Here is a 26869-nt window from a genome sequence, read left to right on the forward strand (position 1 = left end):
TAGACATTTATAATCTTACACAGCACATTTTTATTGCAAATAAATGCTGTTCTGTTGAACATTTTACTTACTTTTTTCTTTAGATTTTAATTCAGTATGAGTTATAATATTGTATTGTTAATAATGTGTGAATGTATGTTTCACTTTGTACTTTCTTTTTCTTTTTTGCTATATAAATAAAACAACCTTGAACCTTGAACATTTTATTCATCAAAGAATTACAGAAAAATGTTTTCAACATCATTAATCAGAATAAATTCTTTTGGGCCCCAGATCAGCATATTTTAATGATAATCATGTGACACTGAAGACTGGAGTAATGATGCTGAAAATTCAGCTGCCATCGCAGAAATAAGTTACTTGTAAAAATAAATAAATAAATAAATAAATGTCTGCTCACCAAGATTGCATTTATTTAATTAAAAATACAGTAAAAACAGTAATATTGTGAAATATTATTACAATTCAAAATAACTGTTTTCTATTGGAATATAATATAAAATGTAATTTATTTCTGTGTTGGAAAAGCAGAATTTTCAGCATCATTTATCCAGTCTTCAGTGTCACATGATCCTTTAGTAATCATTTTAATATGATGATTTGCTGCTCAAGAAACATTTATGATTATTTTCAATGTTGAAAACAGTTGTGTACTTTTTTTTCAGGATTCCTTGATGAATAGAAAGTTTAAAAGAACAGCATTTATCTGAAACACAAAGCTTTTGTAACATTATACACTACCGTTCAAAAGTTTGGGGTCAGTAAGAATTTTTATTTTTATTTTTTTGAAAAGAAATTAAAGAAATGAATACTTTTATTCAGCAATGATGCATTCAATCAATCAAAAGTGGCAGTAAAGACATTTATAATGTTACAAAAGATTAGATTTCAGATAAACACTGTTCTTTTGAACTTTCTATTCATCAAATAATCCTGAAAAAAAATATTGTACACAAATATTTTGTACAATTGTACACATGAAATGTTTCTTGAGCAGCAGATCAGCATATTAGAATGATTTCTGAAGGATCATGTGACACTGAAGACTGGAGTAATGATGCTGAAAATTCAGCTTTGCCATCACAGGAATAAATTACATTTTCAAATATTTTCAAATAGAAAACAGTTATTTTAAATTGTAATAATATTTCAAATTTTACTGTTTTTACTGTATTTTTAATTAAATAAATGTAGCCTTGGTGAGCAGATGAAACTTCCGATCCCAAACTTTTGAACAGTAGTATATATATATATATATATATATATATATATATATATATATATATATATATGTATATGTATATATATATATATATATATATATGTATATATATATATATATATATATATATATATATATATTGATTATTTTAAATTGTAATAATATTTCACAGCATTACTGTTTTACTATATTTTGATCAGCTTTGGTGAGCATAAGATACTTCTTTCAAAAACATTAAAAAAAATCTTTTGAAGACTTTTAAACAAATGAGCAAATTCAGTTTTGTTTTATGATTTCTTGTACCAGTAAAAACTTTCAGGAAAATATACATATATAAATATTTACTTTTGGGAGTAGAACATGCTATTCTCTAGCTATTTTAAACAGCATTTTGTTTTTTTAATAATTATGCATTCAACTTTCATGACCTCATATTGCAAATCAAAGTATATTTGTACTTCTAATAATTAATTTGTCACACCAAGTGAATCTAAAATGGTGATTAAGAGTAAAAATAAAATTCTTGAGACTTACTCTTTCTTCATATGAACTTGCAAAAGAATCTTGATGTTCAAGTTATATGTGAACTAATATATTTACTATAATATAATATTGGGATGATGACAGATATCAAACTGTGGACACTCCTATAACAGAACACTTAATATTTAATAAGTTCATTTTGTCTTTGAAAGTGAACAGATTCATTTCTAAAACAATTAAACCGTTACCTCAATGAATTTCCACAACATTGTTTCTTTAAATCATTTATTTCAAATAAACTCTCATTTTTGTTTTTTCTTTTTTGCATAAGTGCAAAAGTGCACTAACAGCCACCTGAGGGAAGTCTACGTCCTTAAATAAAAAAACAAGAAAAGCGCACATATATTAGTACAAAATTCTTTAAAAAATTGCACAGTTTAGGTGTATAATACACATTTGTAATCTATTTCAAACTTAAATAAAACAGTAAAAGGCTCATAGAGTAAACAAAATTCACAAAATTGAAAATAAAGACATTTCCCCACTAATATAATTAAAGCTGAATAATTGGGAGACCCTGTCGTAGACGTCTGGTGCGTCTGTTCTGTGCTGATGTTTGACCAGACAGTCCAAAACTATTGCTAAATACTTCAGTAGTTCAGTCCGACTACAAAATATAGAAGAGTACTGTGGTCTCCTGTTATCGGAGTAGAGCCCCTGTTCACAATTTACACACAATAAAACCCCTTTTATTTACTCTGCAATGTTCAGAAAGACAATCCCAAAATCCAGTTCAGCTTGTGCTCAAAACGTCTATATCCCTGACGATGAGTATTGCATTGGGATGGGGATGGGGTGGGGGGTGGGGGTCAGCTCAGCGCCGGTAGGGGTGGAAGCCCTGTACATTGTGGTTCTGTCCTCGTCCGAAGCTGCTGGCTGCCGGTTGAGCTCCTGACGAGGGTGCGGAGGGGGCTGCGGCGTATGAGGCAGTTTGCTGGCTGGGGTCTGCAAAGCTATGACCAAAAGCACTCAGGTCCTGCCCATAACCTGTCTCAACAGACATGAAAACATGGAAAGTGATATTAAACACCAGTGACTCCAAAGAACAAACATGCGACTAGGCTTTCTGGGCGTCTCTCGTAACCCCTCATCATTTTGCATTAGGTCCATTTTTCACTTCTCAAGACAAAGGTCATGTACACACTGCAGTTACATACAGTCGCCACTTCTCTTAAGCCCAAAGTATACCTTGTTCTTTTATATGTACAAGTGTACTTTTGTTCTTTTATATATACATACTGTTGGCGCAGCTTGCACCTTGCACTTTATTTTTGCACTAATTAGTTTATCTAGAATTATTCCCATATCACACAATTTATAAGTTTATCAAAATATCTCATGGCAATAAAACATAACCCTAGTAAAAGAAAACGTACATTTATTTCATACTAAGGGTGATTCAAATCTATTAACATATTTATTGACATATCACTTCAAGACTTACTGATATAAAATTATTTGGAGTATTTCTTTAGTGCACAATGCACATTTCTTAATATTATGCCTAAGAAGTGTTTTAATATCACTATTAATAAGGATTGTATGATCTCTGTATAATATCAGTCTTTAAATGCAAGATATTTAAAGTGTACCTAAAGTATACTCGTAACAGTTCCACTTTAGCACAATCAAATATACTTAAGTATAACTTTAGTTGGACGTCAGCACTACTTCTGCACAATTAAAGTGCATTAAGTACTAAATTAGTTGTTCCAATTTAGCAGACTTTAAGTATACCAGTTTAGTACACCAACCCCCGGTTTCACAAACAAGGCTTAAGCTAATCTTAGACTAAAATGCATGCTTGAGCTGTTTTAACTGAAAGCAACTTGTACTGACATATCTTAAAATATGTCACGACCGTTGTGTCTCAAGATGCACACCAGTAATGTTTTCTTCCTTCTAGTGAAAGTTTATAAAAGCTACTTAAATGCCCTAATTGAACTAAAGCTTAATCCTGGCTCAGGCTAAGCCCTGTCTGTGAAACTGGGCCCAAAAGTACTATTGCAGGGTTAAAAGGAAGAAATAACTTCCTTAATATGTTTATGTTCAGTTATTTCACTTTAATGGCATTGAAAAGGACCCATTAATTGCCATTAAAGTGAAATTACTGAACATAAACATACAAGCTTGAAAAAAATGCTAATTTTGGAAGAAAATTTCAGATGGCACTTAGAGGCTTTTGCATCTGAACTCTTCATTTTTAATTAGCAAAGGGGTTAAAAACCCTTCTAGTTTACGTTGGTGCAAGTCGTGCAAGGTCTTTTTAAATTATGTGGCTGTTTTAGACATTTGACCTTCTACGTAGTGTTTTAAAGTAATAAATTCTCAATAGAATTCAAATAAGTTGTCGTGATGGGAGCATCTCGCACAAATCATAAACTTTTAGAGCACACTGGTGAACGCACGCACAGTACACAATGATTTCTGCGTCACTGCAAAGTTAAATAAACATGTTGCGCAGATAAATGGTCCTAGTTGTGTGTTTTGGAAAAGAACTTAATGCTTGTCACAAAAGCTCAAAATGCATAATGTAAATAGTTGATTAATAATTCCAGTCATTCCCCCACCCCCATAAACCATGCGCCTGACAACAATAGACGCCTGATAACGAGTGTTTGTGTGAAGGGTTAACAGATAACCGCAACTGCAGTTTAAATGAGAACAAAGACATTTTTATCAGTCACTACTTCTGCAGAGACAAGAATGAAACTATACTTCAAGTATACTTTAAAGGGTTCTGCTGTATGCATACGCTAAGCATAGTACGCGTTAAAACAGAAGTGCACTTTGGGTTTATGAGATTCAATCCCGTTTTGTCCACAAAGACAAATGAATTTAATTCTACAACCAAATTCACTCCTAAAAGGATGTGATCAATGATGTTTTACTAATTATTTCAATGCAGTTTTATTTTTGCTATTATTACTTTGCTTGAACATGGGCAACACTGAGCAGATCGAACTGTTAGCATCCATGTTTGTTGTTGCTTTGGTTATCACATTCAATTTGAGTTCATAATGAAGTGAATTCACTTTTAAAAGCAGCAACTTTGCAGTGTGTACGTGGCCAAAATATCTAAGATTATTCTACAACAGAAACAAATAACTGAACAGAAAACATCTAAAAACAAAGGTATGGTGGTCATGAAAACACATTTAAAGCATTCTAAAAAATAGAAAAAATTAAAACAGAAATACCAAGGCAGAAATGCATTTTGGAAAGAGTTTATTCGAAAGTCTCTAAATGAAAGTGAAACATTAGACTACATGAGCACAAATGAAGAGAAATGGATTCTTTTTAGGAGTCAAAGATGTAAAGAATTCGCCGAATCCGTACAGATTTGTTCAGCTGTGACTGTCACACGCTGCATGAGGGGCACAAAATCCACAGAAAACCCAGTAGAGACACCATTAGATCATCCTTTTGGCAGCAAAGCAATGCAGTGACTGAAAAAAGAACATCTGAAGCAAGCCGTCTGTTTTTATATAGTAAACTACAGCTACAAGCCATACGAGTTACAATATTGTCTAGTGACGAGTTTATTTCATTAAACATTTGCCGCTCAAGGCCCCCTGAATGACATGTAGCTGTACTTTAGTATATCCCATTGAAAACCGAAGATATGCCTCAAACAGATGTAGAATATGCATACGGCATATGCATATTGTACATGGGATGCATGAGAAACAGAACTGAAGCCTTATGGGTCCACAGGCTGTTGATGTTTGTTCTATTGGGTTTGAGTGATTGTAGGATGCAGTTGCTCACCTACCTGCACTATATCCCTGCTCTTCCTGTACATAAGTGTGAGAAGGACGCGTTGGTCCGTAGGCAGAGGGGTCCTGAGGATAGTTACCCAAGCCTAGCAGGGAGATGAGGAGACCAGGTTGACAGAGTCTGACTTAACTACTACCTTACAGCTCCTACCCAGGTGAACGCTGCCCTCTCCTGCTCTCAGGGCTCATGAACAGAACATGTGGATGGATCGGCCCTGCACGGTTTCTAAATGAGCATGTTTATCAGGCTGCTCGGCCACTGAGGTGCTGATGAATGGGAAGCGAAGCGGAGGCGTGACATAAAGCGGCTGATGAGACCATCTCGTAAGACCATATGTACATACATACAACCCACACAGACAGCCTGACCTCCACGCTAACAGCACTCTAATGTACGTCAACCCCGGTGATGCGAAGAACAGTGCTATTTTAAGATCTACCATAGAACTGGACTAATTCCGGTTTAAAGACTTCCATCTTGATCGTTCTGGCATAATGCGCTTTCAAATCATTGTTATGTTTGTTATGCCCAAATAACTTGACATTTTCAGTATTGATTACAGAGCAAGGCCACATGTTTACCTCTCAGATTGATATTAATTTGAGCATCCCATAATAACTACACTTGTATATTATGTGAAGCAAATATTTTTACTCAATACTAGACAGTTGTTGCCTGTAAAGTTTGCGATTGTTAGAGTGATCTGGGTGCTTGCTGGGAAGTTCTGGGTGGTTGCATTAGTATATGATAGCTAAGGTTTTCTACTGTAAAAAAAAATGACAGTAAAAGACTGTAAAAATGCTACTGTGAAAAACAGTTAATTGGATTACAGAAGCTGCTTGTGATGAACTTTGATTCATCATGTGACTCTCATCACCTCTCTGTTTGGGGGTTGTCAGTGTATTATAAAAGGTACAAAACAGATATTAGTACTTCAATAGGTTGGTACATTAACATTATATCAGTTAATGATATTTTTTTTTTTACCGTAAATTTAATTGATTTTTTTTTTTACTATGTGTAAAATAAACAGTTATGAACCATAATTATTACAATATAAACCTTTAAATTATACGATTTTGAACTGTGAAATCTAAGTGCTGTCCTGTAAAACATAAAACGTTGCTACCGTATTTTTAACGGTAAAGTTCTGGCAACCAAAGCTGCTGTATTTTTATTGTAAATTTTACAAGGATTCTTTAAAGTGTAAAGTGATCTGGATGGTTGCTGCCATGTGGTTGGTAAGGCTAACTGGGTGGTTGCTAGGATGTTGTTATGTGGTTTCAAAGAAAAGAGTGTCTGTTAATAGGGATTCACCAATGTATCGGCCAGTAATCGGTATCAGCTGATAAAAGACGATGACGATGACCAGGGCGATTGTATCCTGTCAATCAAAAGAGGGCGGCAAACAGTGTCAGACCTCAACTCATACTGTGCGTGAAGAAAATGTCTCTTGTGTTGAATTTAGGGCTGCTAAAGTTAACCTGACAATAATGCATTAACAGTTAAAAAAATAGCTACATTAAGGCGGACTACTTTGACCCTATGAATCAACTGTAGTTCAAGCAAAGGTTGCCATGTCCATAGCCTTTCCCTACACCAGACATTATTTGTAGCGTGCCTCCCATCCAATAATCGCAAAGAGCTTTGTGCTGTGTAACTTCTGACAAGAAACAAAGTCTCAGCTTTGAAGATGAAGTGACGGATTGCCGTAAAGCCTCAGTTCAATCGGGAGTGAGGAGCGTGAGTTATTTCTTCCTCTTTAATACAGAGTTATATCTCGAAAATTATGCATGAACATCAGAAGGTATGTTGAAAGATACAGTACAACTTACTGAGATGTGTCTCAATCGGTCAATCAGTGTTTCAACAGCAATAAAACAGCTTGTGAACAATGTCACTTAACGTTGCATTTACCTCAGGAAAGTTATCCATTATTCACAGTTCGTTAGTCAGTAGGGGGTATAACATGACGGTTCGGTACGTACCTCAGTATTGAAGTCACAGTTCAGTACAGGTTCGGTACAGCAGGGGGAGAAAACTAAATATAAAATTGCTTCTTTTTTCTTCCTTTTTTATTAAACAATGGTTTATTGAAATTTTGTCTCAAATTGTAGCAATCTCTGCTAATGCTGTAAACTATATACAGGAAGCCTTTTCTTGCACATTACTATAATATTAAAGGTTACAGTTAAGAACAGAGCTCAAACTATTTTGTTTGACTATTTACTTTTAGATATAATAATCAACACTCAAATAAAAAAACATGTAAACATAAGGAAGGTTTCACATTAACTTCTAAATCTAATTATAAAAACATTACTCCAATTCATTTTTGAAATATAATAATTTACAGTTACTGTCGTAACTTATTTTGATGACAAATTTATTTAAACATATATTAAACTAATTAAGAGACTACTAACAGGTAAAGTAAATATAATGAATATATAAGCTAATATAGTGTATACATCTAGTGAAATGCTCCCTCTAGAGTTAATTTCTCTATTGAACTAACTTGCTGTGGACACTAAATGACTTGCCTGATGTAAATGTAACGCTGTGTGAGATTATTCTCTGAGCTGTTTTATTTATATCTTTCCACGGTTGAAACACCATTGAGAGATCGTTCTTCTTCTTCTGTGCTTTTTCCTGTTGTGGTGGTTGGCAAACAATGTTGCAATACTGCAACCCTTCTGGTTTGGAGTGTGGATCGCCTGTAACTGACTGTATTTGTCATCTGACTTCATGAACCGAACTATGACATGGGTACAGTTTGGTTCGGGACGAATACATGTACCGTTACACCCAATTAGTTAGCTATAAAAAAAACTAGGGAGTTTATTTACTGTTAATTAGATATGTATGTTTGAATTAATTTGTCACGAAGACAAGTGTTTATGAAAACTACCTTTTGTGCAACTGAGTTGAATACAAACAATTAATTTCCCATTCATATTATTTTTTTATTTGAGTGTAATTATTATATCTGAATATAATAGTTTGGGCTCTGTTGTTCATTTTAACCTCTAATATTATAGCAATGTGACAAATGAGAGGGTTCCCTGTATAGTTTACAACATTAGTTGGGAGTTGTTGTTTTTTTCCTTAAGAAAATGAAACTATAGGAAACAGCAGATATCATTCTGAATAATCGCCTATCGGTATCAGCTGAGAAATTTAGTATTGGTGCATCTCTTGTTAGCAAGTTGCTAGAGTGTTCTTGGTGGTTGCTAATGTTTGCGGATGTTTAGGGTCTTTGCTAGGACATTGCTATGCGGTTGGTAAGACCTTTGAGTGGTTGTTACCGTTCTGCTGCGCGATTGCTAGGACATTGCTATGTGTTTGGTAAAGTTAATTTGGGTGGTTGCCAGGATGTTATGGAGTTGCAAACATGAGAGAGGTTGTAAGCATTGCAATGCAGTTGGTAGGTGGTTGCTAAGGTAGACAGTGTTCTGAGTGGCTGCTATGTTGTTATGTTGTTGCAAAGTTGACAGTGGCTGTTAGCGAGTTGCAAAAATCCAAAAATTAAAATTCTGTCATTAAGTTCTCACCCTCATGTCGTTCCAAACCCGCAAGACCTTCTCTCATCTTCAGAACACAAATTAAGATATGTTTCATGAAATCCGAGAGGTATCTGAACCACACATAGGCAGCAACGCCATTGCACTTTTCAAGGCCCAGAAGGGTAGCAAAGACATCGTTAAAATAGTCCATGTGACTACAGTGGTTCAACCTTAATGTTCTGAAAGTAATGAGAATCCTTTTTTTGTGCAAAACCAAAACAAAAAATAATGACTTTACTCAACAATTTCTCCTCTTCCCTGTCATTCTCTTACACTGTTAATGTTGTATAGAAAGTGCAGCACTTCCAGGTTCTACGTCAGAACGCCAACTCAGTATTGGCCAATGCTGTACATGTGAGCAGCAAGATCCATGTGTGTGCAATAACGCTGCTGCCGATGTGTGGTTCAGATACCTCTTGGATTTCAGCAAAAATATCTTAATTTGTGTTCTGAAGATATACAAAAGTCTTACAGGTGTGGAGCAACATGAGGATGAGTAATTAATGACAGAAATTTAATTTTTGGATGAACTAAACCTTTAACATTTTTAATATTTTTTCTCAAACCATTTTCCAATGCCACCACCCCCCAGTATATAAGTAATTAAAATTAATATCATAAATGTGCAACTAGTTGAATAAGGGCTTAAATGAATAACTACTAGTCGACTAGAAGATTCTTTAGTCGAGGGCAGCCCTAGTTGTTATTGAGTTGCTAGAGTGGGTTTTCTGTGCCTAGATATGGACCCATATACCCCAAAATAAAAATTCTGCCATCACTTACTAACCCTCATATCGTACCAAATGTATGCAACATAAAAGAAGATAATCTGAGAAATTCTGAGAAGTGTTTTAGTTTATACAATAGAGGTCAATGTCACCAGCACTGTTTGGTTAGTAACATTCTTCACAATATCTTCTTTTGGGTTCTTTGGAATGAAATGAGGGTGAGTAAATCATGAGAGAGTCTTCATTTTTTGGGTGAACTATCCCTTTAAGTGCAAGTGCAGGTTTTATTTATGGGTAAGTCTAATCGCTTGGAAAAGTAAAGCACACCTGTCCTCAACGATTGGAGGCATCATTTAGGTTTGTAGCACAAATGGTGCTGCAGAATGAATTATGTGCCAAAATGATGGCAAAAATAATACTGAGGGTTAGAGGTCTGTTGTTGTTGTAGTAATAGCTGCCTTAGCAAGCACCACTAAATGTACCATATCCCACATCTCACTGACTTCCAGATGCTTTTAATTCTGGCCATTAGGTGTCCTTGTCTATATCTGTAGGGTTAGTTCTATTTTCTATAGTCTAATGGATGCTCTAGATGTTGTATGTACTGTGTTGGCACCTGCAAAAGGAGACATTCTTTGTATATCTTATACTTGGTCAGTGTCTAAAGTCAGTTAAATCTAAAATTAAATCTCCCATGCCCTGCAACTTTACTTTATCCTTTCGGCACCCCCACCATCCAACGCTGCAGCATCTACAGATGAAAACTCTCGTCTTAGTTAGATGAAGCGTCATCTGGTCAAAAGCAGCATTGCAGTACAGGATGATCTAATTCACACATACCACTGGATAAACCTCCACAGACCGAAAATCAAAATCTAAAGGTCTTGATTGAGGGTAAATAGACTGAGGGTCTGTGTGGAAGCGTGTGTATGTGATGCCATCATGCCCGTTCAGACGTGTGAACAGGAAGCAGAACCTCAGTGATGAGCTACAGCACATCTGCAGTTTCAGTGCGCTCTTACCATACTGGCTGTAGGAGAAGTCTGGCTGTGCTGGGGCGGCTTTGCTCAGGTCCTGAGAGGGAGTCGTAGCCGGGGCAAAACCTAAAGGCCCTGCGCCCGGCGTGTTGGGAGGGGGAGGCATTCCCTGTGCTACAAACTGGTCACCTTGAGGTGTTCCAAAGCTATATCCTATGTTGACAAACACATAAGAAAAGTAATGCAGTAATTATTAAAATCTTGTTTCAGTTCTTTTAATTTCCCATTCATATTGCATATTTATATTTTATACCAGAAATTTTAATTTTGGACTAAAATTACTGCAGTATTTAGTAGTCGACCAGAGTCACATATATCAATGCTCACCAACACTAATACTGTAAAAATGTGATGTTTCACCTACCAAACTGAGGTTGTGCGCTAAAGCCCTGTTGGGGGTATCCCTGAGGTGCCCCAAATCCCCCTGTAGGTGCCGCTGCAACTAGAAATGCATTAAATGGAGAAGGAGGTTGTGCAGGTGCCCCACGGCCAGCAGGTATAGGAGGTCCATACCCACCTGAAACACAGACACATTTCACTCAAAATTTAATTGAGTCAAAATATACTCAAGTCCTATTCACATCAAGTCCAACTGAACAACATGCAAGTATAAAATATTTACACTATCATATAACTATTTTCCACACCATCTATGCACACAAAATAGAATCATAATAATAAATCTATCTAAATATATACACTGCCCTCCGAAAGTTTGGAAACACCCTTGGCAAAGTGTGGTTTTGGACGATATCGGCATAAATCCTTATCATTTTTTGGTGCAAATACATTAAAGTAACTTGACATTATCATTGAAGACCAGCAATAATAATTTTCATTTATATTACATAATAATGGTAATATATACATGTCAAAGTCAGACATGCCCCTTTGCCAGCTGTGATGCCTTGTTACTGGTTTAAACTTGGCCTAGGTTTGTAAAAGATTTTTGGGTCAGCACACCTTAATAGCTTCAACAATTGATTGCCAATTAAGTTTAGAATACAATGAACCAATCAGAACCCAGTTTAGGTCAGATAGCTGCTAATGGAGGATTATTTTGGATATTTTTCTATGTATAAACTGTTTATGTAATAAAATATGTTTTCGTAGTTTGTGTTGTCCCTTATCAGTGCAAAATTATCACAAATTAAAAATGATTCATGCCAATATTGTCCAAAACCCCACTTTTCCTGGGGCGTTTCCAAACTTTTGGAGGGCAGCGTATATATATTTCAAAAGTTTGCGGTCAATAAGAATATTTTTTTTGAAAAATTATTACATTAATTTGACATGGTGACATTAAATAGATCAAAAGTGACAGTAAAGACAATATATAATGAAACAAAAGATTTTGATTACAAATAAATGTATCAAGGTTTTCGTAAAAAAAAAACCTCAACTGTTTTCAAAATTTATAATAATAATAAATGTTTCTTGAGCAGCAAATCAGAATATTAGAATGATTTCTGAAGGATCATGTGACAGAAGACTGTAGTAATGATGCTGAAAACTTTATCACAGGAAAAAATACATATTAAAAAATATTAAAATAAAAATTAAGAGACTTCTTTCAATAATATTAAAATGTCTTGCTGACCCCAAACAAGTCTGAATATAATATAATATAATATAATATAATATAATATAATATAATATAATATAATATAATATAATATAATATAATATAATATAATATAATATAATATAATATAATAATGAACAATATATAATACGATATATAACGATAATAAAATATAATGAATATAATATAATAACATACCAAGAGGTTGTCCTGTAGTCACCCAAACACCTGGAACAAAAAAAAAAAAAAAAAAAACACATTTGCATCCACCAGACCATGAAACCACTTTTAAATTTAAAACTTAATCAGAATCATACAGCAAAATGTGGGTGAAACCAGAACGCGTTTGATTAAAGTGTTGCATTTCTGGATTTAAGCCAGGCAGAGCAGGCTTATTTTGGGCAAGATCTACGTGAAAACATTTCTCCCTGCACAGTGGACAAACCCAGTGTGGTTTGGCCAGATGGCGCAAACAGCGCAAGCTGACCTAAAGCAAAGCATGACTGAAACCGTTTGGCTCTTGGTATCATTTTTCAGGTTGGGACGTGTTACGCTCCCGCTGCGTTCTGGCCCACCGTGTCACTCACCCTGAGGCCCGTAGCTCTGCTGCCAGCTTGGAGCCGGTTGTGCTGCCCAGCCATTGGCTGCGCTTAAGATGGCTCGGGGCCCCCACTGATTGGCTCCCAGCTGACCAGGGGCGGGAGCTTTGCTGTCCCGTGGCTCCGCCTTCTTCACTTCAACCTGCACAAAGGACAAGAGGTCGTAACTAGCAAGAGGAGAATTAACATACTGCCTACTTCCCCCACTCACCTATCAGAAACTTTAGCCCTCACCTCAGAAAAGATACGCTTACTTAGGCCAAATACATGACCGTAGTCCAGACGGAATGGAATATACTTGGTCTCTTCTATTTGATAACTTTTTAAACAGTGTTTCTAAGGTACTTGGGTATGAAAAGGACATTTAGGTCCACTAAAACTCTATGGGTCATATCAGGCAGGATGACTTCTTCTTAAAATTGATAATAAATATTTATTTTTCATGACCACAGACGTACCTCAGAAACAGTCCCTGTACATATATTATATCTCAGCTCTTTTAAGTAGTTATAAACTGCTGATAGAAAATGAAGACTTACCTCCCCCTGGCTAATGCTTAAGAATCTCAATTTACATAGAAATATAAGGGTCAGTGATGTTTAAATGTATGATTATCTAATTGTACCAAATACTTAACATGCAGATAATAAAAATGGAGAGACAAAAGTCTAACCATAATGGAATCTTCATACTGTGTCAAATATGATAATTAAAATGGCTAGATTTGTACATGTTTTGAAGAAAATTAGAGTGTTGTTTGCCATTGCTTATAATGCTAGTTGATGTGAGTGGTTGCCAAGATGTGGTTAGGTAGTTGGTAATGCTCTCTTAGTGGTTTAGTACCACAAATATATGTGGTTTCTTAATGGACCAAATCAAGAGTCTCTAGATAGGTCTTGTTTCTCTTTAAAATCGTGACATAACCAAAGGAGCAACAGGTCTTTTCCTCCGTATTGTGATGTACATCTGAGTAGGGTTGGGAACCGAGAACCGGTTCTTATCCAGAACTGGTTGGAACCGTGCAAGATTTCTAAGTTTCAGTTCCGAAAACAGTTCTGGTGTGATGGGTGCGAGGAGCGTATCCTTTAATAGAGATGTCTCGCCTCATCAATATTATAGCAATGAATGCACTGAAAAGCCCTCGCGCTACTCATATATGTATATACATTATATATATATGTAGAGAGAGAGAGAGAGAAACACACAAAGCTGCACGATTAATCTTTAAAAGATCGTGTTCTCTATTTCATCACCCATATGATCTAAATCCTAAATGACAATAATTTGCCCGTGTATTTTAAAACTCTGACAAAAATAAAACCGCGACAATTCAAATCTGCGTTGGCGCTGCCGCTAGTAGAGAGCAGTTGTCATGTTTAGATATATAAACAGCTTCACAAACAATCTTTTCAAACACACGGTATCATTATTTCTGTTAGAAATATTCCAATCATCACAGAAGTATACAAACGTTTATTATTCAGATAAACGCTGATGTCTACATTACCGATAAAAATAGAATAAATCACCTTTTGACAGGAACTGGTTCTTCAAATAATGACTGTATCGATTGTATTGTTACACCACTAGGTGGCAACACATTACTGTTAAAATTGTATATATCACTGAATCATTCTTTCAGAAACAAGTGAAGTCTTTATGAATCCAACTTACAAAAATATTCAGCTTCACCTGTCTAGATCTTTTGTTAACATTACTTAATGTATTAACTAACATGAACTAACAATGAGGAATACATTGTTACTGTATATGTTCAACTTTGTTAACGTTAGTTAATAAAAATACAGCTGTTCATAGTTTGTTCATATTAGTTCACAGTACATTAATTAATGTTGACAAATACAACTCTTGATTTTAATAATGTATTAGTAAATGTTGAAATTAACATAAACAAAGATTAAAGCTGCAGTCCTCGATTTTTGGCCCTCTAGCTTTTAAAGCGTAATTCAGTAAGATTTGCGAAGCTCCCCCTACAGTTTCCTTCAGTGAAACACTGTCGTAAATACTCCAAGCGCAGCTCTGGACTACAACGCTCACCAGCGCAGTAATTTTGCAAATACAGTACAAGAAAGAGGAGGTGGGTAACTTGCAAATACAGTACACTCGATGGAGGTGGGTAATTTGTGAAATTGTCTTGTAAAGTCATAATATATACTTTGTTATTGAATTACCGTAAAGAATTTTGTCACTCTCGCGTGAACGTGAACATGAGGCGAGATTGTTTCGGGTCGGTGCAGCTCAACTTGCAAGTGCTGTATTCTGGCGTAGACGTGCCAGAGGGGGTTAGTGCTCGCCTCAAACACACCACTACAAGTCAATTAACCATCGTAAGGACTTAGAAAACTATTTATAAAGGTAAAAAAAGTTATTTAGTTCTGCTTTAATTAAAGGTGCTCTAAGCGATGTCAAGCGTTTTTAGGCCAAAACATTTTTAGTCTCATACAGCAAACATCTCCTCACTATCCGCTAGCTGCCTGTCCCCTGAACACACTGTAAAAAAACGTGGTCTCTGTAGTCGCCACAAGCTCCAAAAACGGCAATAAAAACAAACTGGTGCAGCCTGGACCACGAATCATAATAAACATGCTCCAGCCAATAACCGACAAGAATGATTTTAAATGCGCGTTCATGACTGTTTCAGGAAGCACAGAGGGGAGGGGGAGGAGGAGGAGGAGGGAGGGTCTAGCTAGCCTCTGTTTTGTTTGACAACACTTCGAACGTCAACAGGAAGTTACTCCACCCAGGATTGCTTAGAACACCTTTAACAGAACTGCACACGTCTTGCGGAAGAACACTGTAGCCGGAACTACTTTTCTCTGTGTATGTCTATTGCGAGTCATGCAGTTACTGTGATACTCTGCGGCGGATCCTACCAGTCCGGTCTGAAATAGTCAGAATATAAATAATATACAATAATGATTCAGGGTAAGACAAAACACGGTATAGAAAATGTTGTACATTCTCATTATATAATTTTTGTACATTTTGAACACAAAAAAAAGTTACGGACAGCAGCTTTAATAAATGCTGTAGAAATGCAGTTCATTATCAGTTCAAGTTAATGTAGTTAACTACTGTTAACTAATGAACCTTATTGTTAAGTGTTAGTGAATTTGTTGAGAATAGCAGTCTGTTAAACTCATTTAAACACAAAAAGGACTGTTTGAGTTGAGTTTTGTGCATTTTTCCCCTTACTACTATTTTTATTGGTTCTTTAATCATTTTAATGGAACCGGAATCAGAATCGAAACCGGAATCGTTAGGCAGAACCAGAACTGGAAAATTTCTTACGATTCCCAACCCTACATCTGAGTAAAAATAAATTATAGAAAAAGAAAAAAAATGTAGGATGTAAACTAGGCTCAGTCCATTAATTGTTGACTGGATGGTGTTAGATCTGAACGCGAGCTTGCAGTCGATTGCAAGAAAGGGACAGGATTTATGCAGACAAAATGATTAGAGAAGTCACCAAAGGGAAGTCTGTTGTTTCAATGGCAAGCAAAAAAAAAAAAAACTGAAAACTGAAATGTGCATGGATAAATCGTTCACAGTAAGATCAATAAGATGCATTTGGAAAATAGATAAGGGCCAATTTTAATTTCATTCCAACTTTAATAATAATAATAATAATAATAATAAAAAAACGATTTGAGCTATCATTCATATCTTTAGCACAAGATCTTAACTCATCACGAGATGAGTTAAGTAGAATACAGAGGTTTGCTTTTCAGATACCCGCCTTAGCAATTACCACTAATTAAATAATTAGCCAATTAAGCCAATGACATTCTATTACCTGCTACTCAGATAAAAAAAAAAAATGGTCAAACATAGTTTAACACATGGAGGGAAGTTTCACTCCAGTTAAAGTGGAGATCCAGAAATAGACTTGAGACTCTAAAGGGGGTGAGTTATTGGGGTCACCTTGCATCAAGAGCGAGAGACGATATTTTTCCGTTGGAAAGCAGCATAAACGTAACGACTCTCTTTTCGTCTCTCTCCTCCTCTCTCACTGTCGACCTAATTAGGTATCAGTTTGAGCGAGTGGTCTGCAATCCTCGAATCGGCAACACGCCCCCCCCCCCCACTCCCGCGGGCATCACCGCTCAGAGTGATGGGAGGCCTCGCGCAAGTCTTCGCGTCCAACAGTAGAGCTGGGATTTGGTACACAGTTTGATATGCTCCAGTTTCTAATTTTATAACGTATGGCCCCACCCCCCTTAAAGCCCCAATGAAATAATGTCATGTGAAGAACAATAGCCCAGGTACCGTAGCACCTGATTCCTTCAGGAACACAGACCAGAGTCAAGGAGAGCGTCAGCGGGCGAGAACAAACTCAATGTAGGACAGAAACTACGGAGCTATTCTGGAGTCTTGAACAAACTTGCTGCAAGTGGTTTTTCACTTTAAATCAGCACAGTGCAGTCATGACAGAGCAAGGAAATGCCTCGGGAGACCAAACGCTTAAAGTCCAAGACAGGCCCACGTAATTCGCTCTGAATTCTGGGCCTGCATGAGACTATTAGTCAAAATAAGTGAGAAAAGCTAGTGTTATATTTTCAGAATGCAGATCAACTTCCTCAAAGCGACCATGCTGGGAGTGATATTTTACCAAGTCGAGCTGGTGAGGTGAGATAACACGTCATGCAACTTGTTCGGTCTTGCGCTATCCCTCGAAACAGACTAATACACCTAGGTATCAGACAATAATCTTACACTACAGAGACATTTGCTACCCGCCCAAAGCCAATTTGGAGTAGACTAGCAGACACAGTATGGAGATTCAAACATTGAGGTCACTTAATTGAGATTTCTCTTTGCCTTCTGAGATAATATAGAACTCAAATAGTAAGTGACCTGACAGTATTAACCTGAATTAAAAAAAAAAAAAAAAAAGAAAGAAAAAAAAGGAAACCAACCAGTTCTTTAGGTGAGTGCTGATGCAACACTTAATGCAATAAAGTTACCTTATGGTCCTTTATAATTCAATAATAATAGCAAAGTATACTAATAAATGAATTTAATTTACTTTAATACTTTAATTAACCTAAGTTTGTCACTTTAATACAGCATTACAGCACCTAAAGGAGCGGTCCGAATGAACCAAACCTTGGGTGACTAACATGGACAGAGATAAAAATGTATAACATTTAACATGTTTGCAAACTTTCTCCAGTTTGGGAGAGAAATAACCAATCATGTGAGAAACAAAAAAACTCCCTCTGATGTTAAATGTCCATTCTATAAATTTTAATGTTTGTTTGGTCGCCCAAGCTTTAGTTTCTGATGTAGGGGAAAATAAAACTACAACTACACACTTTTTTGCCCATGATGTCGTGAAAATGCATGTTGACAGCCTGGTCCACTGATTGTTCGGCCTCGAAAGTAATAAATCCAAAACCTAGCCAACGACCAAAAGTCAACAGAGCAGCAGGGTGTTGGGACAGAACAGCTAGAAGAACATAAGAGGGATGGGGTGGGGGGTACCTGAGGTTCGGATGACATCACGGCCCGAGTCACCAGGAAAGGTCACAGGTGGAGGCCAAAAGGACAGAAGTGTTATGTATTATTCTGTTCCCTTCAATACTTTAACCCTGGACATATTTAATCATTAACAGCCGTAGAAGGCATTGGATAACTGAAGCCAGGTCTTATGCAACCTCAACGATACTGACGACAGATCACGTCAAGTGAAATGTGAAATGTATATATATATTTCTGCCTTATTCCGTTTCATCCGAACCTCACTTTCATCGCCACCCCAATCTTACACAACAAATGCGAGCAGCAACCACAATTATCAATGCATAACAAGAATGATCATTACAACTACAGGTTTTTTTACTGGTTTTCTCGAAGCTTCCCAAAATGCCACAGTACTTTGGGCAAACCAAGAGAACATAGATTGTAACACTGCAACAAAAGCACCACAAGGATATAAGGATATTTGTGAAACATTTAATGCAGCCCAGTTTCTCGTGTGGTGTAAGCCCAGTTAATGCTCAATTTGAGAGATCTACTCAGAGGCTCGGGGACAGTAAAAAAGAAGCAACTGCGTGCACCCTCGCGTGCAGGGGTCACGCGGGCAGAACTATCAAAGTGGGCCGCCGAAGCGGAACGCGATTCCAAGGTCACTTACGCGATAAGACAGAGCACAATCCTCCAGCAGCAGCTGAGTTTAGCTGCGCCAGATCCACCAGTGTGAACTAGTTTCTGTCAGATCAGATAACTGTGGCAGAACTGGGCTGCAAGAATCTCCACTTTGGGATCTAACCTGATTCCGATTGCACGTCCTTTGAGACTGAAGAGATCTGAGAATTCGTACACTATTTGGAGCAGAACCATCTGTCTAAATGAGGACTAAATATACCCAACCTGCCCTTCATCATCAGGCCTGGTTTCATTAAAGAAGAAAGTTGCCATTGATAGAGGCTGTTAGAAGTCAATTTAATGCCTGTTATCAAAATTGACTAGTCACTGGGTTGTCTAGTAGGTCTTGTTAAGGCCCCGCTCAAAAGGGACACATTCTTGTGTTTTTAAAAGATCTTAACTTTTTTCAATTAAAAAAACTCGTAGCACAACTGGACTGTATTTATGTTTAAAGCTGGAAAAATTGGAACGAGCAATTCTTTGACAACTGGTGCTTTAAGTGGGATGAATTTAGAGACACAACTTCATGAAGAGTGTTTTGCATTGTTGAAAGTACTGCACGCTAATGCACAGCACTCTAAAACCCTCTCTGTGAAGCTGCATCTCGGAATTAATTCCCATTTCCATTTGCACTGATGCCCCAAAACTAGTAATTGACTAGATGTTTGCTGGATGACAAGTCGACCATCTTGGCTCATCCCTATTGCAGTCAAGAACATTGCTAAGTCCTGCATCCATGAAGCTACTGAGAACACAAACCCGCCTTTATGCCTTTAACAGTGTGTAATTATGCTATTAAGAAGAACGGAACGCAAACAGAACATCTGCCACACTGAATCTCTTAACAGGAAGTGTTTTATGCAGTATTATTGAAGAGAAACGAATGCGTAAACTGTCTGAGGATAAGCCACTGCCACAAACTGAAGCATTAACCGTGTTTACACCAGAGAAACGGGCATGAGTGTGTTTCACACCAGGCCTTAATCTGTGTGGTGCCACTATCTGTACTGTATCCTACAAGAAAGAACAGACATATCTCAGGAAAAACGTTAATGCATTCAAACACTTGACAAGGAAAACAGGGACATAAAAAGAAAGATAGAAAGGGCTTACTTAAATGTACTACATTGCAATAAACACTCATTTTGTAGATCAATCAAATGTAATGTGCATTAAAAAAAACTTATGTAAATGTCTAAATGTTAATAGAAATTAATTTCAGTGATTGAAAATTCAGTAGGTCAACTACAAATGTTCACATGACAAACTATTCCATGTATACCCAACGAGAGTGAAAGGTGAAAAGCATTTTAAGTTTAAACAGTAAAAGCAGAGCAAACTATTTTCTGAAAGACATGGTTTAAGTGAATGTAAAAACTACACTGCAATCTTTCCATAAGCACTGTGTAAAAAAAAAAAAAAAATTATTTATTCAGTCATACTGATGGCTTTGTTTCACATTTAGTTCTTCAGCTAGACCGGGTCATGGCCACAGTCTGTTTTCAATAATAATGAAACAATGGCTCTACTGAATCCTATCTGAAAGGTGTCAGCCATAATGTATAACAATTTTACATTTTAAAGTGGTAGTTCACGCAAAAATTAAAATGATCTACTCACTGTCCTGTTATTTATTTTTCCCATGTAACACAAAAATTGACATTTTTAAAAGCTCTATTCCATACAATGGTTTGTAGTGCCCACATCTGTCAAGCTCCAAAAATCAAAAAATATATTAATAATTTTACTTTTTACTTGTCACAATGGGTTAGTTCACCCTAAAATGAAAATTATGTCATCATTTACTCATTTACAGTATGCCGTTCTTTCTTTTTTGGACCACAAAAAGAGAATTTTAAAAAAATGTCCTGCTCAGGCTAGTAAAACATCACAGAATGATCCCATTTGACATGAATCATATATCGCCATGTGTTCTGGGGGTATACGATAGGGTTTGGTGAAATTTAATGTATTAACTTTGGCCGTTGGTCTTCTGTACACGGCTGCACGACATGTGTGTTCGCGAAAAAGCACATAAGTTGTGAGAAATCAAGACTTATAAATATGCGACAGGAAATACAACACCTAAAAATCCCAAAAAAGTTATCAGTGTATTTGCTTAGCTGAATACATCCAGACCAGAACTCTGTCTGATAACACATAGAAAGGCAGTTGACAGATGCAAACATGATAACTTCTTGTTACGATGAACACAACAGATATATTCACCTTCTCACATTTTCTCACAACTTGTGTGCTTTTCTGGGTGAGACATTAGGGCATTAGGAGCATTACAACTACACCAGGGTGAGCAAATGATGACCTAATTTAATTTTAGGGTGAACTATCCCTTCAAAGGCACAGTGAGTCCCTTTTTGTTTTTCAATCCTCACAAAGCACCATTTAAAAGCAGTCAAACACTGCTTGTAACAGATTCAAATTGTTAGGGTTCAAATTTAAATTGTTATTCACTGATAAATATCTTGCATTCAGCAAGCATCTATTCAAACAGCGAATCACATTCAGTTACTACACAGAAGAAATTAGATGGTTCCAAAATGTTTCCTTTTGTGTCCACAGGGGGAAAAAAAAGGTCTGAGCACATTTTTGAATGAACTACTCCTTTAAGACACAAGCAGATGTGCAAGAAGCTGAACTGACTGCACACGTTTGATGCAAATGTTTGCGTGTCATGTGGATGCTGCTGATTTGAATTGCCACCATATGCAAGAGTTGAGACACACCAAACCAAGCATCGCACACATGAGAGGGACGGATGGCCTGCGTAATGTTCTCTTCTCTTTGGGTCGGAATAGTTTGTCTTGCGCATGAGGTGAGAGAGAGACTGAATGGGAGCAAATATGAATGTGTGTTTTACCTCGAGGCCTCTGTTTCTCTGCGTCATAGATCATTACCACCTCTGTGACCTTCAAAAGGGAGAACAGGACCAGTGAAGGACGAAACGGTGATAAAAAAAAAAGCATCATATATTAAACATATTACATACAGTGGGGTCCATAGGTGTGAGAAAATGTTGAAAATCATAGATTCAAAATCAAATTTAAACCTGGAAATAGCAAAGAAATGTCATGATTTTGCACTATTTCTAGATCACTAATCAAAAAAGCAAGTTCATGACCATGTGACCTTTTAGACGCCACTGTATATGCTCATTTGTGCATCATCTGACATCATTGCAACATTATGGAATTTATGTAGTTATTAATAATGCCCTGTGAGTCTGATTAACAAAAAAAAGGTACATTTCTGCATCTGTGTCCATCTCACCACTCCAAATCTGTTGAAATAATCCCTGAGTTCAGCTTCACCGCAATTATGAGGAATTCCACCCACAAATATCTTCTTAGACTTATTGCTGTCACTTTTGCTTCCTTTCTAAAACACACAAAAAAAGAGAATATTTTAGCTTTTTTAGAGTTCGGCAAGAATTACAGTAATGAATAAAAAATAAATAAATAAACTCTAGTTTTCAGACTTTAATGAACAAACATGGATTTAAAAAACACATTAAATGTGACTTTACGTTTCTGAGTTCTTACCCAGCCATCTTTTGCTCGAGTCTTCTCGGGCTGCATACCTCTAGGCGTACAAGGCTTTGGGTCGATCTGCGAGAATAAACAGACAGCACTTATTCAGTAAAAGAAAAAGAAAAATCAAACCAAACCAGTATGCCATTAGAGCAGACGTTTTTGACTTTGGTGTCACAAGATGCAGATGTCTTTAAGTGAGAAGCAGTTATCATCATAATTGGGCAAAGTAGAATTATCAGTCTTTCTCCTCACATTTCTTCCATCCAGGTTATGAGGTTTGGTGTCCAGGACAGTCCGTACGCAGTTGGGGTCTTTAAACTTCACAAAGCCGAAGCCCCTGGACTGATTTGTGCTTTTATCTTTCATGATGACGCAATCCACAACCTCTCCATATTGAGAAAAGTAGTTTCGTAAAGTCTCTAACAAAACACAGAAAGGAATAATTAGCAAAATGGTGCCTTTTAATACATTTAGATACAACTAAGATTGCAAACAAAAAGACTCATCAGTTGTAAAAAGAGAGGAAAAACCATTTCCTATCATTTTCTTTTTGATTTTTTTGAATATATTTCTCTTATACCGTTCAAAAGTTGGGGGCCAATAAGATTTTTTTAAAGAATTTAATACTGATCAAAATTGACAGTTAAGATAATAAGAAATGTTTCTTGAGCAACAAATCAGCATATTAGAATGATTTCTGAAGGATCATGTGACACTGAAGATTGGAGTAATGATGCTGACAATTCTGCACAGGAATTAATTAAATTATAATCTTAAATTATATTGAGACAGAAAACAGATTTTGATAATATTTGACAAAATTGCTGTTGGGTCATTCAACCAGAGGTCCCTGGCCCAAATTTTTGATTTTGTTAATATTTTTTCTGTTGAAAGACAAACATAAATAGTGATAAAACCCAAAATATTAAATGTCATAGATGTATATTTACTGAGTAATCCACTATTTTGTAGAGGGGGTCAAAATGACAATTTTCACCTGAGATTTGGAGCCAATTTAGAGGGGTGTAAAAATGACTTTAGAAAGACGGCAGCATCATTATTTTAGTTTTACACAGAGATTGGTAGATCTATTAGTAAAATCAGTTTATTTTAGCAATCTTTGTTTCATTATATGCCAACGGTGATAGTTCAAAAATGGTAAACAGCACTTCTTGTGTTTTTTTGCATCAAGTTTGCATGCCTGTAACTCAAAGTATTAAAGATATCTTAATATCCTTTTAGATTTTGGTTCTTAACAAACTTTCCTTTTGGTATCTTTTTTTAAAGTCCCTCAATGGTTCAATCCCAGACATATGGAGATCTTAATGCAGCTCCATAGGTAAATTGTGGTCAAAAACCAAATGTGGGTCACTTTGCATACAGCTGATACTTTTTTTTTTGTTTTAAAGAGGAATATCTAAAGAACAAACTAGAAATGTATCTCAATTTTTATCACCTGAAATGAACAGAAAATACCTGAGTGCCATAAATATTCCTTTTCTAAAGTTGTCATGCCTGTAACTCTAAAAGTATTCAATATCCTTCGAGATTCTCATTCTTGATAAACTTTTCTTTTGGAATCTTTATTTTTAAGGTCCCGTAGATATTGGGACCCCAATGTGACTCCATGTTCAAATTGTTGAATTTTACCCATTTTCAATGGTCACAAACCAAATGTAGGTCATTTTTAAACAGACTAAAATATATAGGGCCTTGAAAATGAAGATTAAGAACCAGAATCTAAAAGTCTAAGAGTTACAGGCATGCAAACTTTATGCAAAAGGCACAAGAAGTGCTTTTTACCATTTTTGAACTGTCACCGTTGGCATATAATGAAACAAAGATTGTTAAAGTCAACAGATTTTACTAATAGACCCACCAATCTCTGTGTAAAAATAACAGTCATTTTTACACCCCTCTAATTGGCTCCAAATCTCAAAATTGTCATTTTGATCCTCCTCTACAAAATAGTGGATTACTCAGTAAATATACATCTGTGACATTTAATATTTTGGCTTTAATAACTATTTAGGTTTGTCTTTCAACAGAAAAAAATAATAACAAAATCAAAAATTTGAGCCTCTGGTTGATCTGACACAGAATTACTCTGTTTTTACTGTATTTTTGATCAAACAAGTGCAGTTTCCCCAAACTTTTTAACAGTAATGTATGAATTATAAACTGCAGTACATATCTCAATTTAGCAAAAAGATATGTTATGTGTATATGAGTAATGTGTATCCATGCACACTACATAAATCTTATTTAGCTTTCAGTCGTGTGCGAGCAGATGACCCAAAGGTCAAAATTCAGAACGTTACAATTTTTTACAGTTTTATACGTAGCAACATGTCAAAGCAAGAAAAGCAACAGACATTACATAAAATCAGCATGTGACAAGTACAGCAGACAAGGCTTTGAAATATATGATAACATTAATATATACGCCATGTACAATATTAGATCATTCTCCATCGATTTCCTCATTGCATTTTACGCATGCTACTTGATACGGGCTTTATCCGATTTCTGGAGCTTGCGTCTAACCCAGGCTCTCTCACTTGCAGCCACATACTGAAAAGGCAAGCTCAGCCCCTGAGTGACAACCTGGTTTCTACGTCCGGAACATGCCGAGCAAATATCAACGTTCATGCAGAATATTATAGCGTGCAGCAGAGCAAAACAAGACTGTGCTTTTAATGAAACACACTATGTGATAGAGGCTTGCATTATTTAAGAGCCCCTACATAGCAACTAATGTTACTGTATAAAACTATATGGTGGTTAATAGGACAGTTACACTCACCCTGGGTGGTGCTCCAATCCAATCCACCCACAAACAGCTTCCTGCAACACAAAGACGAGGGAACGTCACAATGCATTTGAGATCATTCAGAAAGGAACATGAGTCAAGGTGAAGGAGGGAAAACACGTTTGCCCTTGGCTGAAAGCCTGATCAGACTGATCTGTGCGGTTTAACGGGTCATAATCAGAATACATTCAAATTACCCTGACCCACTCCGAAACCATCTCAGACATGAGCTGGTTAACAAATCTACCTGGCTAATGTAAACTGCTGCAGGCTGGGTCACTGGATAACACTGTGAATGAAGATTTCCGATTATACATCTTACAGCATAAAAGAGAGAGATAAAATCCTTCAATGTGGTTACTAAAAAGCTTACAGAAATGATATCAGTCTTCAATTTTATTTGACACAAAAAAGGAAACCTCCAGTTTGTGATTATAAACATGATAACAACACAGCATACGAGCCTCCAGTTTGATTATAAACTTATGAAAGAGAGCGATATAAACCTCCAGTTTGTGTTTAAACAACTTAAACTATAAATGGAGAGTTATAATACTCCAGTTTGTTTATAAGAAACTTACAGCATAAAAGGAAAGTGATACAAGCATCCAGTTTGACAGCTTTGACAGCTGATCCTTTTCTGTCAATCTTTCTCTTTGCTTCGTTAACCAAGCATTTTATCAGCTAAATTAACCGAGGACGTGTCGCTGTCGCCGTGCTCCTTAAATATGAGGAGTTTTAGCGGTGCACCAGTGTGAGTGCGGAGCCCGGCGGACTGGTTCCCTGCTATCTGCTGTCCTCCGGCGGCCCGCTGCGCATCTCTCTCCGCTGGAACGGACGGGTACGTTACATCCAAACACTGTAACATAACACACTGTGTCTTACCCGATTTCATCTCCAGCTAAGTTGTTGTTCATCTCTGTGGCGAGGGTTGTGGACGGGAGTGCTGACATGGGTCCGCTCGCTCGGTCTCCTGCCGGTCTCCGCCGCCCGGGAAGGTCACACTCCGCTTTCGGTTCAAACCGAATCTGCGCAACACTGACGCGAGCCACGGGGCGACCCAGCAAGGGCGGTGCAATGACAGCACAGCATGTTGGGAAATGGAGTCCACTTGGCTGAATAATTAAAAATAAATGACTGGTGATGAAAATGTGTTCTCAAAGGAATTGTTCACTCAAAAATTAATTTAATTTTTGAAGAATTTCCTGGCTAATGAACGTGAATGAGAACTGAGGCTGATATCCACTTGATTCAGCTCTCCTTGATACATCCATG

At 36.6% G+C, this 26869-nt stretch overlaps 1 protein-coding gene across 5 annotated transcripts; it reads right to left on the reverse strand.

Annotated features, from left to right (window-relative positions):
* Nucleotides 1-1964: 1964 nt before the first annotated feature.
* On the reverse strand, nucleotides 1965-26621 carry dazap1 (DAZ associated protein 1). Of its 5 annotated transcripts, none has more exons than XM_067388580.1 (13): nucleotides 26480-26621; nucleotides 25589-25629; nucleotides 23035-23201; nucleotides 22792-22857; nucleotides 22520-22627; nucleotides 22110-22158; nucleotides 18400-18533; nucleotides 13049-13202; nucleotides 12660-12689; nucleotides 11241-11393; nucleotides 10862-11029; nucleotides 5541-5630; nucleotides 1965-2752 (listed from the first exon to the last, which is right to left on the reverse strand). In XM_067388580.1, the coding sequence occupies exons 1-13, from the start codon at nucleotides 26545-26547 to the stop codon at nucleotides 2580-2582; spliced, it is 1401 nt and encodes a 466-aa protein (XP_067244681.1). In that variant the 5' UTR covers nucleotides 26548-26621; the 3' UTR covers nucleotides 1965-2579. The 5 variants fall into 5 exon arrangements, with proteins under 5 accessions (XP_067244681.1, XP_067244682.1, XP_067244683.1 ...); XM_067388581.1 differs by having other exon boundaries at nucleotides 1966-2752; nucleotides 18400-18482; XM_067388582.1 differs by lacking the exon at nucleotides 5541-5630 and having other exon boundaries at nucleotides 1967-2752.
* Between the last annotated feature and the right edge of the window lie 248 nt (nucleotides 26622-26869).

Source organism: Chanodichthys erythropterus, chromosome 6, assembly GCF_024489055.1.
Source record: "Chanodichthys erythropterus isolate Z2021 chromosome 6, ASM2448905v1, whole genome shotgun sequence".
Taxonomy (NCBI): domain Eukaryota; kingdom Metazoa; phylum Chordata; class Actinopteri; order Cypriniformes; family Xenocyprididae; genus Chanodichthys; species Chanodichthys erythropterus.